Below are 16,851 nucleotides of genomic sequence, written 5' to 3'. Positions count from 1 at the left end.
AAAACAAAGTTTCATACTTAGAGTATTCTATTTTCTTCAACAGGCTCCGTTCTCCCTTCCCCTTTCCTGGTTCAGACCTTTACTCTCTCCCCTTTTATGTTTTTGTTGTCACAAATTGTCCCTATTTATGTTGTGAGCTGATTTCTACATTGCAGTAGCAAGTTGTCTTTTTGCTTTTTTTTTAAGTGTTTTTTTTCTTCTTTGCCCTGTATGTTGTGTTTAAGTGTATAGTGTCCTATTTGGTGTCAGGGTTGCCATTTCCTGCATCTGTCTGTCTGTTCATAATACTACTCATGGTTTTGTATTCTTTTGCTTTTTTGTTTTAGGTCAAATAGCCTCCTTCAGTATTTCTTGTAGTGCAAGTCGTATGTTAGAAAATTCCCTCAGCTTCTTTATTCCTCCTTCATATCTAAAGGATATATTTGCTGGATATATTATTCTTGGCTCATAATTTCTCATTTTTAATAGTTTGAATATTTGATTCCACTTTCTCCTGGCTTGTAGAGTGTCTGCTGAAATATCTGATGATAACCGAATGGGCTTTCCTTTGTAAGTTACTGTCTTCTTTTCCCTGACTGCCTTGAGGAGTCTTTCTTTGTTGTTAATTGTTGACACCTTCAATACAATATGTTTTAAAGAAGGCCTGTTGGGGTTGAAGTAATTAGGAGTTCCATTTGCTTCTTGGATTCAAGGATCCAGTTTTTTTCACCGTTTGGGAAAGTCCCGTCAACTATTTGTTTGAATATACTCTCTGTTACCTTCTCCCTTTTTTCTCCTTCTGGTATATCCATTATTCTTATGTTACTCTTTCTGATGGTGTCAGAAAGTTCTTGTAGAGTTCTTTCATTTCTTTTAACTCTCAAGTCTTTCTTTTCTTCCATCTGTGTCATTTCCAGATTTCTATCTTCAATGTCACTGATTCTTTCCTCCATCTGGTCATTTCTGTTACCTAAGCTGGGCCATTTCATTCTTCATTTCTTTTACTGAGTTCTTAATCTCCAGAAATTCTCTTTGGTTCTTTTTTAAAATTTCACTCTTTTTGGTAAAATGTTCATTTTGTTCTTTGATTGTGTTTTTGAGTTCATTAAACTGCCTGTCTGTGTTTTCTTGCATCTCATTGAGTTCTTCAGAACTGAAATCTTGAATTCTCTGTCATAAGTTATATATTTCCATGTCTTTAAGTTCATTTTCTGGAAACTTCTCATTTTCTTTCTGAGCTGCCTTGTTACTTTGGTTATTCATGGCAATTAATGATTTATTATTTCTCTTCCTAGGCATCTACAGGAATGAGTTCTTCAATGGGTTGATAGGGAAAGGTCTTTCTTTTTCTTTCCAGTAGGTGTTGGTGGAATGTTTTATTTTCTCTCCTGCTGCAGCCTTTTATTGTCTCTCATATTGTAGCACTATATTTTCTCTTGCACTGTTCTGGCTTCTCACATGATGGGGGGCAGGGGTGTTCCCTAGAAGATGGGCTTTTCCTCTGTGAGAAGGTCACCTGGGTCTCAGGGCACCGCCTCCATGAGGAGGATGTGGAGAGCTTCTGAAGTCCCAAAGCTCTTCCTGCAACCAGATTCAGAGCCTGTGTGTTTCTGCAGCTCTGTTTACCCCTGCAGAGATCCACCCAGATAAGTGGGAGTGGGAACAGGGTGGGTTGTGAGCGGTAGGTCTGAGCAATGGCAGCGAGTACCAGCACAGTTATCTTGCCCCTACAGTTTCTGCCTTTCACTAGAATTAGTTGCACTGTGAGTCTGTGGCTATGGAGCTGCAGTTCTCAGAGCTGTAAATATTCTGTTCTTTTTATCTGACACTGCTACCATTCTGCTTCTGTCACTGGGAGGGTGGGTTGGGGCGAACTCTGGGAGGGTGGGAAGGAGTCAGCTAGGCTCCGTGCCTCTGCCTATGTCTTCCCTCCTCTGCTTGGCAGTGAGGGCCTAAACCACCGCTCTCACCCTTCTTCCCTCAGTCTTTCCTCTGATGTCTCTGCCATGAGCATTGGGTTCAGCCGTGGTATATGCTGATTCCTCAGGCGGGAATATGGGTCATAAGGAGAGTACCAGCAATCTAAATATTCCCTCTCCTGTGACTGCGGTAGCTCTGGAATACAAGGAGCTGGTAGCTCCTGTCTGCGTCCTGGGGACCGCAATCCACATCTCTGTACTTCCCCCTTCCCTTCTCACCCACTTGCCCAATTTGCCCACCTTTAGATGATTTCAATTGTGTGACTCTCAGGCTTGCCTGTGTGCTGTGCAGGGAGTCCTTTGTGGAATTATAGCTGTTCAATTTGTTGTAAATTCCAGGGGAGATTTTGAGAGGCTCTCCTCACGTCACCATTTCTGTGACACAATCTACATGCAATTTTTAAATTGTAAAATATAAAGATCTGTAATCTCTCCTCTGAAGAACATAGAGAATATTTGCCATTGATTGATATCAGGCAAGGCAGTATAAGGCTTATTTCTAGGCCTCATGCATTTAATATTCATCTACTCCCCTTAAGTAGGCTTTCTCAGAAATAGGAGGAGGGTGAAGATGGTTTTCATCTAAATGGTGGCTTTGGGCAGCTGTATAGCAGTCTTGTAAATGTGTGCAAATGGGGAACTCAGCCCTGAGAGGAAGTGGGCCTCTGGCACAACTGGGTGGGGCAGACACTCCTGCAAACTCCCAGTCATCCACAGCTGGTGCTTCTCAAGCTCCATGACAATTTGCTTGCCCTTCTCTCAACTGAGATCAGAAGTTATCATGTTGGTGGCACTTCCAACACTGAAGGAGCGACTGGGTGAGAATGGAGCTAATAGTATTAGTTAAAACACTATATAGGCCTTCAGAAGTTCACCATTTACATTACACTTGGGAGCCAGGAGATGTTAGAATACAGGCATAATGCTTCACAAAGAAGTTTTCCCATCATGAAACTGGAAGGGTCCCACTGGGAGAGGTGACTGGACTCTAGAAGTCTAGAATGTCCACACTATTAAAATGTGTAATATGTACTCAGGATTACCTTGCAAGTTTCAACATGCACAAAGTTAATTCTATATTGTTTTTCAAAATACTTTGCCATGATGCCTAAGAATCTGGCTTAAATTTTAAAAATGCATTCTTTTTATTTAAAATTTAAACCAAAACAAACACAAACCAACATGATTTTGTCTCTGGCCTGGTGTAAAATGGGTGCTGTATAGCTATTTTGTTGAATGAATGGATGGGTGCATGCTTTCACTACCCAGTCTTGACACAGCTTATGGAATAAGTATTAGGAATCAAAGATATATGATGCTAAAGGTAGTTTTTATATGTTTGTAAGTCATTATTGTTTTTAACATATCTTGTCTACTTTGCTTCTGTTGTTGACAATGCTTCATTAATCGATTCTCATGTGCTGTTTAACCTTTGCAGATCCCTCTGGAATTAAATACTCTAGCACTTACTCAACCACAAAAACCAATTGTTCTAAAGGTTGAGTTGAGAGATGGGACCATAAGTGGAGCCTGACTTTCCCTAAGGATTTCCGCTTTGTTCTTCAAGGGAGCTGTATCCCATGACACCCAAGACCTCAATTTACTTTGTGAATAAAACCCAGAAATGAAGATGAACTCTACCTACTGCACTTGATGGATAACCAGGGGGTCTGTACATTCACTTAGCTTTCTCAGTAGCTACAAAGTGTATTCTACACTGTGTAATATAAAAGATGTGACTAAATAAGTGCCAGATATGTAGACCCAACTTATTTGGGGTTCTCATAGTACTATTTCCATCCACGCCCATTTAGTACCATCTACTCTTCCTGAGCACTGATTAAGAATACAAATTTCTCAACAATTTTACCACAAACTTTAATGAAAACAAAAATTGTGGTAACTGTAGTAGTGACATTTAAGTCACATGTTTAATTTTGAATATTCTGTATTGCATATCAAGCAAGTCAAGAAACTTCTCTTTACAATAGTATTATCTGCTGCATTCGTGTACAGTAATGGGAATCTATAGAATCAAATCAGTGAGAGCCAGTGACTAAATGTTTTTGACCCTCACAATCAAGGGTTGGGTGCTACCTTTTTCAGAACTCCAGTTTGATATATTAGTATAGGTAAGAGTTAATCCCCTGTGACTTGGCCCATTGTTTAGAAAGTATATTCATAATTTAATTCTATCTTTTTTGGAACACATATTTTTTGTGACACCCAGCTGATGCACTTATGTTATTAGTTTTTATTTATGTTTTATCTCATCTCCATTGATGTTCCTGGAAGGCAGGAAACAATTTTTTTATGCCTCTTTGTATGTCATGCTCAACTCTCAGCTATCTTAACACAATCAACATGGAATAAAAGATGTTTGACTGGTTTGTTGATTGAGCCTGTAGAAAATCTACAAGCATTCATCAGTTTCATTGGCTTCAGAAGCTGCATAGAGTTCTTCATTTTTCTCTTTTGCCCATCCCATCTTCTTTATTTCCCTTTCCTTGCCTTCTTTTCCTTTCCTTTCCCTTCCCTTCCTTTCTTTTCTCTTCCCTTCTCTTCCGTTCCATTCCCTTCCCTTCCTTAGCCTTCCCTTCCTGGATAATTCTGTCCTAAAGGCAATAGGTGGAGCACAACATTGGGGGCAGACACACATTGTGGGGTGGGGGCAGAGAAGGGAGTCACAGTGGCTCCAAATCAGAGACTGAGTAACACGGGAGTGTGTCCACATGGAAGCACAGCATGGTATGAGTGTGGGAACCCAAACAAGGTGAGAAGGATGTCCTTGCAGAGGGTGGCCTGGTGAGAGCAGCCAGAGCCTAAATACTCTTGGAGAATCTGAGTAAGGAGGGCATGGAAATGGATGGAGCAGGTATTGGCTTTCTAAAGGTGGCTTGATCAAATAAGTAAATATATGAAAGATAATGGAAGCCTGGTTTCTCACTGTTGGAGAAGGGAGTCACTGATTCAGAAAGAGAGAAAACCAGAATAAACCCTGTGGACTCAGAGACTGGAACTGAATGTATCAGTGTAAATTCATGCTTTACTATAGAGATAGATGATAGATAGATAGATAGATAGATAGATAGATAGATAGATAGATAGATAGATAGATAGATGATAGATAGATAATGTTACCGGAGATGCCAAAAATATGTATACACTTGACTTGTATTTATCTTTTGTTATTGATATATATTGAGTATTACAATTTTAATACAGTTTTTTTTTTTCCTTTCTGAAAATGTGTATACATTTTTTTGGCACCCTCTGTATATGTATACACACACACACACACACACAAATGCTCTATTTCTCTCCACTGATAGGGCTTAGAAACAGTGACACTCTATAGTAAGGAGCACACCTCATGCCAAGATCTTGGCTTATAAATATCATTTTCTACTGAATGGAACCCAGGATCCTTAGAGAAATAGCTGACTTGAGGGCCAGGGCTGAAAAAGTGCAAGATGAGGCTGAAACATCTTATGCTAAAAAGGAAGAAAATGCTAAATACTGCAGGGAACATAGCAAAAGGACACAGAAGCCAGACTAAGGGACCTCCACTGACAAAACGAGGGACAATTTCAGCATCATAATAATGATAAGAAATTATACCACATTGAATAAAATAGGAAAAGATGAGTATATACAGACATAAAAAAAGGATGAATTGCAACTGGGTGAGGATACTTACACAGTTTCAAAGTACTGCTGCTCAAAATACTTATTAATTACAGGGGCGGCTAGATGGCTCAGTTGCTTAGAGTGCATGCTCTTAACAAGGTTGCCGGTTCGACTCTCACATGGGATGGTGAGCTACGCCCCTTCCCACCCTCCTTCATCGCCCCCCAACTAGATTTAAAAAAAAAAAAAAACACAAAAAAAACAGCGACTAGACTTGGAACTGAGCTGCACCCTCCACAAACAAGATCAATGAAAGACAACTTGACTTGGAGCTGATGGGTCCTAGGAAAAACACAGTGTTCCCCAGTAAAAGTCCTGGAAATACACACTGTTCTCCTTCCCCAATAAAATAAAAAAACAAATAAAAATAAAAAATACTTATCAATTACAAAGGAAAAGGGTAGCTTCACAGTGGAGAACACTGGCACACTCACCCTAAATCAAGTGATCAGAGTGAGCATCATCAAGAATGAGATGAATTAATCATGCATCACCTGATAGGATGCAGTGAGAAAAACTCAGCACCACCTCTGTGATAGGTTGATAGATTTCATACAGTTCCCTCCTAGCTCATGGATATAAATATGTTTTAATCATAATCCGTGTTTTCTCACTGGGCTGTAGACACACTACTGCCTCTTCTGTGGCTAAAGTCCTGTTAGAAAAGATTATCCCTACCTGGGGAACTCCTCTCAAACTCCAAAGTGATTGAGGAACCCATTTTACTGGTCAGGTGCTTCAACACATCTGTGCTGTTTGGCCAGTCTTACAGCATTTTCATTGTGCTTACGACCCTAAGTCCTCAGGTTTAGTCAAATGCACTAATGGCATTAAGATTCAAATGGCAAGATTCCTGGTCAAAATGGTGGAGTAGGTAAATGCTGTGCTCACCTCCTCTCAGGACCACATCAGTTACAATTAAATTACAGAATAACCATCATTGAGAATCACCTGAAGTCTAGCTGAACCAAAGCTCTGCAATTACAGGTATACCAATGAAGCCACCTTGAGACTGGTAGGAGGGGCAGAGATGTGGAATGGGTTGGTCCCACACACACGTGACCATTAAAAATTGAGTGGGATATCTCAGCTGTGGAGGTTCCCCCCTGTAGGAGCAAGGGGGTCCCAGTCCCACACCAGGCTCATAAAATTTCTCAAAGCTTCACAAAACCCAAACAAGCAGCATCTGGCTTTGGCATGTCCCGTACATCTAGCTGAGCAGCTCTGTGCCAGGCACTAGTGACAGCTGGCCTCAGTTCACAGATTGGCCTCTTGAGGCACTTCCAAGTCTAGTGCAGGTGGCAGCCATCTGCAGATTGCTTTGTGGCTCAGATTGCAGGTGGCCCCAGGCAGGGCACAGGCTGTGGCTAAACTTGGACTCAAGTGGGTCCTCTCCCAAGAGGCCCCAGGGCTGGCATACCTAGTGGCCAGCTTCAGACCAAGCCAGAACATTACCCGGCTGTCTCCAAGGATGACGCACCCAAAGGGCAGGCTCTGCAGGCACCAGAGCTGTGCTAAACTGAACCCTGTTCTGTAGGGTCAGCTCTTGCACCACAGCTCCTTCACTGTAGTCATGGCCAGTCCTCACAAACAATCAGCCTGAAAGTCAATCCCTCTCATTGTCATGCCAACAGCAATCAAGACACACACAACCCACACAAGGGACACACCCGGAACAGGGAGACTGTATTACTGGGTCCCACAGGACATCTGCTACATAAGTTCACTCTCCTAAGATCAGGAGGCATGGCAGCCCTATCTAACACATAGAAATGAACACAGGAAGGCAGCCAAAATGGGGAGACAAAGAAACATGTCCCAAATGAAAGCACAGAACAAAGCTCCAGAAAAATGAACTAAACAAAATGGAGACAAGCAATCTACCAAACGCAGAGTTCCAAACACTGGTTAAAAGAGTGCTCAATGATCTCAGGGAGAACTTCAACAAAGAGATAAGAAACATAAAAATGGAGATGGAAAACATAAAAAAGAAATACAAATATAGACTACAATAACTGAAATGAATAATACATTTGAAGGAATCAACAGTAGATTATGTGAAGCAGAGGATCAAATCAGTGATTTAGAAGATAAGGTAGTAGAAAACACCCAAACAGAACAGAAAAAAGAAAAAGTATCCAAAAATAATAATAATAAGGATAGTTTAAGGGGCCACTGGGACAACATCAAGCATGCCAACATTCACATTATAGGGTACCAGAAAAAGAAGAGAGAGAGTAAGTAACATAAAACCTATTTGAAGGAACATTGACTGAAAACTTCCCTAACCTGGCAAAGGAAATAGAGATACAAGTCCAGGAAGCACAGAGTCCCAAACAAGATGAACTCAAACGGGCCCAGATCAAGACACATCATAATTAAAATGCTAAAAGTTGAAGACAAAGAATCTTAAAAGCAGCAAGAGAAAAGCAGTTAGTTACTTACAAGGGAGCTCCCATAAGATTGTCAGCTGATTTTTCAACAGAAACTTTGCAGGCCAGAAAGGATTGGCAGGAAATAGTTCAAGTGATGAAAAGCAAGGACGTACAACCAAGACTACTCTACCCAGCAAAGCTATCATTTAGAATCAAATGACAGATAAAGAGCTTCCCAGACAAGAAAAAGCTAAAAGAATTCAAACCAGTATTACAAGGAATCTTAGAGGGACTTCTTTAAGATAAATAAATAAATAAACAAACAAACAAAATGGCAAAAACTACGTAACAACAATTATTTTCAAGATAAATGGATTAAACCCTCCAATCAACAACAGATAGATGGCTGAAAGAGTAAGAAAACAAGATCCTTCCTTACATATGCTGCTTAAAAGAGACTCACTTCAGATAGAAAGGCACACACAGGCTGAAAGTGAAGGTATCGGAAAAAGCTGTTTCATGAAAATGGAAACAAAAAAGAGCTGAGGTAGCAATAGTTATGCCAGACACAATAGACTTTAAAACAAAGGCTATAACAAGAGACAAAGAAGGACCCAGTAATCCCACTTCTGGGTATGTATCCAAAGAAACTCAAAATGCTACTTCGAGGGGACATGAGCATCCATGTTTATTGCAGCATGGTCTACAATGGCCAAGATGTAGCAACAGCCTGGGTATCCATCGATGGAAGAATGGATAAAGAGGAGGTGGTACATATATTCAATGGAATATTGCTCGACCATGGATGGGAATGGGTTCTTGCCATCTGCAGTGGCATGGATGGACCTGTAGGATATTGTGCTGAGCGGGGTATGTCAGACAGAAAGAGACAAATGCAATGTGATTTTTCTTATATGTGGAACCTAAAGAACAAAATAAACAAACAAAAAATATCTTATTAACCCAAAAGAAGGCAAGAAAAGAATAATAGAGGAAAACACAAAAAGGGTTAATTTTTTTTCCTGTGTCTCCTTCCTTTATTTTTCAGTTACAGTTAACATTCAATATATTTTTTTATTAGTTTCAGTTGTACAACATAGTGGTTAGACATTTATATAATTTACAGAGTGATGCCCCTGATAAACATAGTACTCACCTGGCATCATACATAGTTGCCAGAATATTACTTATTATATTCCCTATGATGTATTTTACATCCCGTGACTATTTTGTAACTGCCAATTTGTACTTCTTAACCCATTCACCTTTTCACCCAATCCCCCATCCCCTGCCTATCTGGCAACCATGGGTTTGTTTTCTGTATCCATGAGTCTGTTGCTGGGTCATAATGTAGTTCTATTTTTAATTTTTTGAGGAACCTCCCTACTGTTTTCCATTGTGGCTGCACCAATTTGCAATCCCACCAACAATGCACAAGGGTTCCATTTTCTCCAGATCCTCACCAACACTTGTTTGTTGAATTATTGATGATATAATAGCCATTCTGACAAGTGTGAGGTGATATCTCATTGTGGTTTTAATCATGTCTATTGACCATCTATATGTCCTCTTTGGAGAAATGTCTGTTTAGATCCTCTGCTCATTTTTTAATTGGATTGTTTTGGGTATTAAGTTGTGTGAGTTATTTATAAATATTGGATATCAACTCCTTATCAGATGTATCATTGGCAACTATCTTCTTCCAATTTGTAGGTTGTATTTTCATGTTGTGAATGGTTTCCTTTGCTATGCAAAATCTTTTTAGTTTGATGTTGTCCCATTCATTTATTTTTTATTTTGTGTCCCTTCCCCAGTGAGATATATCTGAAAACAATATTAGTAAGAGCAATGTCAGAAAATTTACTACCTATATTTTCTTCTAGGAGTTTGAAGGCTTGTGGTCTTACATTTGTCATTAATCCATTTTGACTTTATTCTTGTACATGATGTAAGACAGTAGTCTAGTTTTTTGTTTTTTGTTTTTTTTTGCATTATCTGTCCAGTTTTCCCAACACCATTTATTGAAGTCTGTCTTTACCCCCTTGTATATTCTTGCCTCCTTTGTCATAGAGTAATTAACCATATAGGCATGGGTTTATTTATGTGCTTTATTCTATTTCATTTATCTATGTGTCTATTTTTACACCAGTATCATGCCATTTTGATTACTGTAACCTTGAGTATAGTTTGATATCAGGAAGCATGATACTTCCAACTTTGCTCTTTCTCAAGATTGCTGAGGCTATTTGGGGTCTTTTGTGTTCCCACATAAATTTTAAGATTACCTATTCTAGTCCTGTGAAAAATGCCATTGGTATTTTACACTTGATCTTAGCCAAAAGGCCGAGAAGCGATGCATTGGTATTTTGATAGGTATTACATTGAATCTATACATTGCTTTGGATAGTATGTGCATTTTAATGATGTTAATTCTTTCTATCCATGAACATGGTATATGTTTGCATTTATTTGTATCTTTAATTTCTCTCTTCAATGTCATAATTTTTTGAGTACAGGTCTTTTGTCTGCTTATATATTTGTCTAGTTACATTTATTTCTAGGTTTTTTTTTATGCAATTGTAAATGGAATTGTTTTCTTAATTTCTTTGACAGTTCATTATTGGTGTATAAAAATGCAACCGATTTCTAAGTACTAATTTTGTATCCTACTTTACTGAATTAATTTATCAGTTCTAATAGTTTTTTGGTGGAATCTTTAGGGTTCTGTATCATGTCATCTGCAAATAATGACTTTTACTTCTTCCTTTCCAATTTGGACATTTTATTTCTTTTTCTTTTCTAATTGCTGTGGCTAGGATTTCAAATACTGTTGAATGAAAGTGGTGAAAGTAGACATTACCTTCTTCCTGATTTTTTTTATTGTTTATTAAGACATTGAAATTTATAAATTTACACCAATTACAATTTTAAGTTTTGTGACTCACAGAACGTGGCCCCAAAAACTGTGTTTTTTTATATTATAACATGTGTACTTATATTTCTGACATTCTATTTTAATATTTAAATAATTACATTTTAATATTCTCTCAATTCAGAATGTTTTACTTTTATTAAATTTATTGTGGTGACATTGGTTAGTAAATTACACAGGTTTCAAGTGTACAATTCTATAACACATCATCTATATATTGTGTTGTGTGTTCAGCACCCAGTCAGTCCTTCCGTCACCATATATTTGATCCTCTTAACCCTCCTCCACTACATCTGCCCTCACCCCCATACCCTCTGGTAATCACTAAACTGTTGTCTGTGTCTGTGAGTTTTTGTTTGTCTTGTTCATTTGTTTTTGTTTTATGTCCCACATATGAGTGAAGTCATATGGTTCTCGATTTTTTCTCTTATTTCACTTAGCATGATAATCTCAAGATCCATCCATATTGTAGCAATTGTTTCTGATCTTTAAAAAAAAATGATTTTAGCTTTTCCTTGTTGAGAATGATGTTAGCTGTGGTTGTCATATATGATCTTTATTATATTGATGTATGTTCCCTCTATTCCCACTTTGTTGAGAGTTTTTACCATAAATGGACACTGGATTTTGTCAGATGCTTTTTCTGCATTTATTGATAAGATCATGTAATTTTGTTTATGTGGTGTATCGTGTTAATTGATTTGTGGATATTGAACCAAACTTGCATCCCAGGAATAAATCCCACTTGATCATGGTGAATGATCTTTATAATTTACTGCTGTATTCAGTTTGCTGATACTTTATTGAGGATTTTTGTACTCTATGTTCATTCGGGATATTGGCCTATAAATTTCTTACTTTTTGTAATGTGTTTGGTTTTGGAATCAGGGTAATGCTGACCTCATATGACAAGCTGAGGAGCATTCCCGCCTCTGGAATTTTTTGGAATAGTTTGAGAAGGATAGATGTTAATTATTTGAATATTTGCTAAAAATTACCTGTAAATCTATCTGGTCCAGGACTTTTGTTTGTTGGTTTTTTTTTATTATTATTACTGATTCAATTTCATTAGTTGTTATCAGTCTGTTCAGACTTTGTTTCTTCTTGATTGAATCTTGGAAGATTGTATGTTTCTAGGAATTTATCCATTTCTTCCGGGTTGTCCAATTTGTTGGCATATAATTATTCATAGTATTTTCTTATAACACTGTATTTCTGTAGTTTCAGTTGTCACTTCTCCCCATCCATTTCTAATGTTATTTGGGTCCTTTTATTCTTGATGAGTCTGATTAAATGTCTATCAATTTCATTTATCTTTTCAAAGAACCAGGTCTTGGTTTCATTGATCTTTTCTATTGTTTTTTAACATTCTATTTATTTCCACTTTGATCTTTATTATTTCCTTCCTTCCACTCATTTTAGGCTTTGTTTGTTGTTCTTTTCCTCATTCTTTTAAGTGTAAGGTTAAATTGTTTGAGATTTTCCTTGTTTCTTGAGGTAGGCAGAAAGGGCAAATTTAATTATGTTGATAAATTTAAACTTAACTATGTCAATAATATTATATATAAATGAACTAAATATTTCAATTAAAAGCCAGAGATTGACAATGGGTGAAGAGGCAAGACCTGAAAGTATGTCATGCTAAATGAGTTACCCAAAATGGGATGATCCGTCAACAGGCATTCTGTAGGTCTGCACCATGACACCAATAATGGTAAAACTGTGAGGAAGAGCAAATAAGCTGTACTTTCAAGTATTCAGAGGACCCTGATCCTTTTGACTCTGGAATCTTTTCCACTTCAGAATCACCTGTCTCCTGCATTCTTTCTTTTAGCCATGAAAGGAGCCCAGGTCACCAAGAATTGAAGGCTGGACTCTCAGCATCCAGACTGCAGAGAAGCTGTGATTTTTCTCAATCTTTCCTGAGTCCTTCTTGGTTGCCTAAATGTAGTCTGTAACTATAGCCTTTAAGTCATCAGCATGGGTGTTCTATGACAAATACCTTTCCAAAATCTCTTATAAGTCTTCAGTTACCTGGGTTTCTTCACTGTGTTTGTCTGTTTGTTTGACACTCCCTTACACTTTCAACATACCAGAAGATGTTTAAAGCAACTAAGTATTTAAAGTATTTATAGCAACAAAACAAATATTTATAGTAACAATGTAATGCATGTTTACTACATATGTAAAAGTGAAATGTGTGACAACAATGGAACAAAGACTGGGAATCGAGGTCATACTGTTATATCTTTCACTACACACGAAGTGACATATTATTTGAAGGCAGAAGATTTTTCAAAATGTACATTGTAAACCCTATAGCAATGACTAAAAAAGTTTTTAAAAGAAGTACAAATATTAAGTAAATAGAGGAGATAAAATGATTTTTAAATGCTCAATAAATCTAGAGAAAGCAGAAAAATGAAAAAAAAGAAACAGATGAAATGAAACTAATAGAAAACAGCAAGCAAGACAGTAAATTTTAATCCAACTACACAAACAATAATTTTAAAAGTGAATAGTTTAAGGATAACAGTTAAGAATTGACAGACTGGGGGCAGCTGGTTAGCTCAGTTGGTTAGAGCATGGTGCTCTTAACAAGGTTGCCGGTTCAATCCCCACATGGGCCACTGAGCTGTGCCCTCCACAACTAGATTGAAACAACTACTTGACTTGGAGCTGATGGGTCCTGGAAAAACACACTTAAATAAATAAGTTTAAAATAAATTGACAGACTGGATTAAAAAAAAATTAAAAACCCAACTATATTAGCTTGTATTAGTCAGGGTTCTCCAGAGAAACAGAACCAATAGGATGGATGGATCACTGGCCATTGGATCACATGATCATGGGGGCCAAGAAGTTCCACAATCTTTTGTCTGCAAGCTAGAAAACAAGGAAAAATGGTGGTGTAATTAAGTCCGAATCCAAAGACCTGAGAACCACGGGGGCTAATAGAGTAAGTTACACCTGGGGTCCAAAGGCCCAAGAATCAGGGGACCAATGGTATAAGTGTCAGTTCAAGTTTGAAGTTCTGAGAACCAGAAGCACTGATGTTCAATGGCAGATTGATGACCCAGCTCAAGCAGAGAACAAATTTGCCCTTTCTCTCCCTTTTTGTTCTATTCAGGCTCTCAACTGATTGGACGATGTCTACATACATTAGTGAGAGCAATCTTTACTCAGTCTATTGACTCAAATGTTAATCTCTTCTGAAAACACCCTCAGAGTCACACCCAGATATGTTTTTCCAGCGATCTGGGCATCCCCTTAGTCCACTCAAGTTAACACAAAAAATTAACCATTATAGAGGTCTACAACAAACCTATTTTAATATTATGATGAAGACTTCCAGTTTCAGCTCCACATGTAAAGAATAGGGAAGTTATAACTCATATCTTTAAAAGGGAAAAAAATGAGAAAACTGAAAATCAATGGCTTTTCTTGGACCCATCAGAACTGAGGTTGCATGGCAACTTGCCACCCCCAAATCTGGACAAACAGGTAAATCCACAGATTTGAAGCTGAGACCTGCTTATCTGAAGCAAAATCCACTGGAGTCATAAACTGGTAGGAATACTTAAATGGTAGATTTGGTGAATTGCTGGATGTTGAGTGTGGGCTAACTTGAGAGAAACTTCTGGGAGCTGCAGTATTGGAGATGGTGGCACATATTCATGGGTTTTACCTCGAGGAACCCCACCAAATTCTCAGAGTGAAAAGTTGAAAAATACCCTCCTGGCTCTGGCAGGGGGAGGAGGAATAGATATCACCGGAAAATGTGCCCAGTGTTTTCCATAACAAAAGCCTAGTCTCCAGGGAAAAAAGATTTTGGCACAGCCTTATCCAAGGTCAGTGTAGGGAGCTTACAGCTCCAAAACATGTATCCACCAACTTTGGGGGCTGTGTGGAACAAGTCTAGGTTGAAATCTGAGATGGTCAAGATCACCTAGAGAAAATGTAGGATAATTATTGTCAACCTGTCTTCTGGGATTCTTAATTGTTGTTCCCACAGCTAAAGTTTTGGTGGTGAAATAAGTTTGAGAAATGCTACATAATAACCCCTCCTAATGAGTCACATATTAACATAATACTCAGAGAAATCCCTAAGTAAAATTGAGAACTATTACAGTTTATTCTCAACCCTGTTTATACATCAGAAGCATCAAAAAGTTTGATTTTTAATAAATATGACACCTGGGTCCCATCCCATATCTGAGGGGCCAATATCAAGACTCAGAAAACAAAACAAAAACAAGCAAACAAACAAAAAAATGGCAAAGAATTGTAAGACAGAGTAACAGGAAAAAAAAAAGATGAAAGTTCTGTGCAATAATTAGTAGTAAAAGGAACCAAAATGTATCACCCAAAATACGCCTCTGACATAAAATTATTTTGAGCTGGAGGCAATTAAGCAGCAGTAAACCCAGAAATGTACCCCCTTTTGTGCCTAAAGGCAGGATATCAATTCTCCTTTTACTGGAAACAGACTTAGCCCAGACACAGAACCAGAGGACTCTGCAAACAAACATTATGTCATTCGTTTCCTCACAGATACTTGCCTTCCCAGTCTACCACCCTTGGAAGCCTAAAACTGCTTTCCTTTGTTTGTCCTGTCATTTCTCACAAATTTATTGTTCTTTGTTGAAGGTACTCAGTAAGCCAGAATTCTAAACCACCACTTTGGTTTTTTTCATTTTATTTTTTTAAGTTTGTTTCTCCAGGACCCATCAGCTCCAAGTCAAGTAGTTGTGTCAATCTAGTTGTGGAGGGCACAGCTCACAGTACAGTGGCCTGTGTGGGGATCGAACCAGCAACCTTGCTGTTAAGAGCACCGTGCTCTAACCAACTGAGATAACCGGCCTCCCCTAAGCCGCCACTTTGAGTTATTCTTTATTTTAGGTTCTCCTGCGTGATGTGTTAATAAACTGTTTTTTTCATGTTTATCTTTTTTGTTAGAATCTCAGCTAAAAACCTAAGATGAGCAGAGGTAAAGTTTTAGCTCCTCTACAGTTGTATGAAGGGAAGCTTATGAAAGCCGGAGAAAAGAGGAAAAGGCTTAGGATCACTGCCACCAGAGATGTAAAATAAAGTCAAGTAATGAAAATATAAAGTTTGTTTACGAAGCAGCTCAAAGAGCCCCGTTGAAGTCAGAGAGCAAGACTCTAGCAGAACCAATCAACCTGGTTAAACAGCCCAGAAGGCAGAGTGAAGGAAAGATACTGATAAGTTTCCCAAGGAGCGGAAATTATAAGGCAGGTACTGGTGGAAGTCCTGATGGGACATAGTAATTTCCTTGGTTTGCCATGAAAAAGTACCACAAATTGGGTAGCTTAAAACAACAGAAATTGTCTCACAGTTCTGGAGGCCAGAAACCCTAAATTAAGGTGTTGGCAGGGCCATGTTCTCTGGGAAGCTTCTAGGGGAGTCTTCTTTGCCTTTCCCAGCTTCTTGCAGCCCCAGGCACTCCTTGGCTTGTGGCAGTATAACTCCAATCTCTCCTATAGCCATCTTCCCTCTGTCTTCATATTGCATTTCCATGTGTGTACAAATTTTTATCTAATTATAAAAATACCAATCACGTTGCATTAGACCCACCCTAATGACCTCATCTTAATTTCCAAATAAGGTCACATTCACAGGTAGGACTTCAACGTATCTTTTCGGAGGACATATTCAACTCCTAACAGCAAGTATCTTAGAGAGTTAAGAACTCAGCAGAAATCACTGAATAAGGGAGTTGCTCAGGCTAAATAGGAAGACAAGCCAGAAGGGGACAGGACATAGTAAGGGGAGGAGAGGTTAGGAAATGTGCTGGAAGTTTTGAAAGAAGCCTTGTTAAATCACTGCCGGAATATCTATTGAAAGTCTGGGAGGAAACACATTAAAATGTTAG

General features: G+C 38.4%; 1 protein-coding gene across 2 annotated transcripts in view; it reads left to right on the top strand.

The window, feature by feature from the left end:
• The window catches only part of LOC109438051 (cytochrome P450 3A12), a 55,152-nt gene extending 51,426 nt beyond the window's left edge, over positions 1–3,726 (top strand). For both annotated transcript variants that reach the window (XM_074328512.1, XM_074328511.1), the window contains exon 13: positions 3,397–3,726. In XM_074328512.1, coding sequence (XP_074184613.1) covers positions 3,397–3,492 — 96 coding nt within the window. In that variant the 3' untranslated portion in view covers positions 3,493–3,726. The remainder of the gene's footprint in view (positions 1–3,396) is intronic.
• Positions 3,727–16,851: the final 13,125 nt, after the last annotated feature.

The sequence above is a fragment of the Rhinolophus sinicus genome, linkage group LG03 (assembly GCF_036562045.2).
Source record: "Rhinolophus sinicus isolate RSC01 linkage group LG03, ASM3656204v1, whole genome shotgun sequence".
Lineage (NCBI taxonomy): Eukaryota > Metazoa > Chordata > Mammalia > Chiroptera > Rhinolophidae > Rhinolophus > Rhinolophus sinicus.
This window is presented reverse-complemented; position numbering and strand designations above follow the sequence as displayed.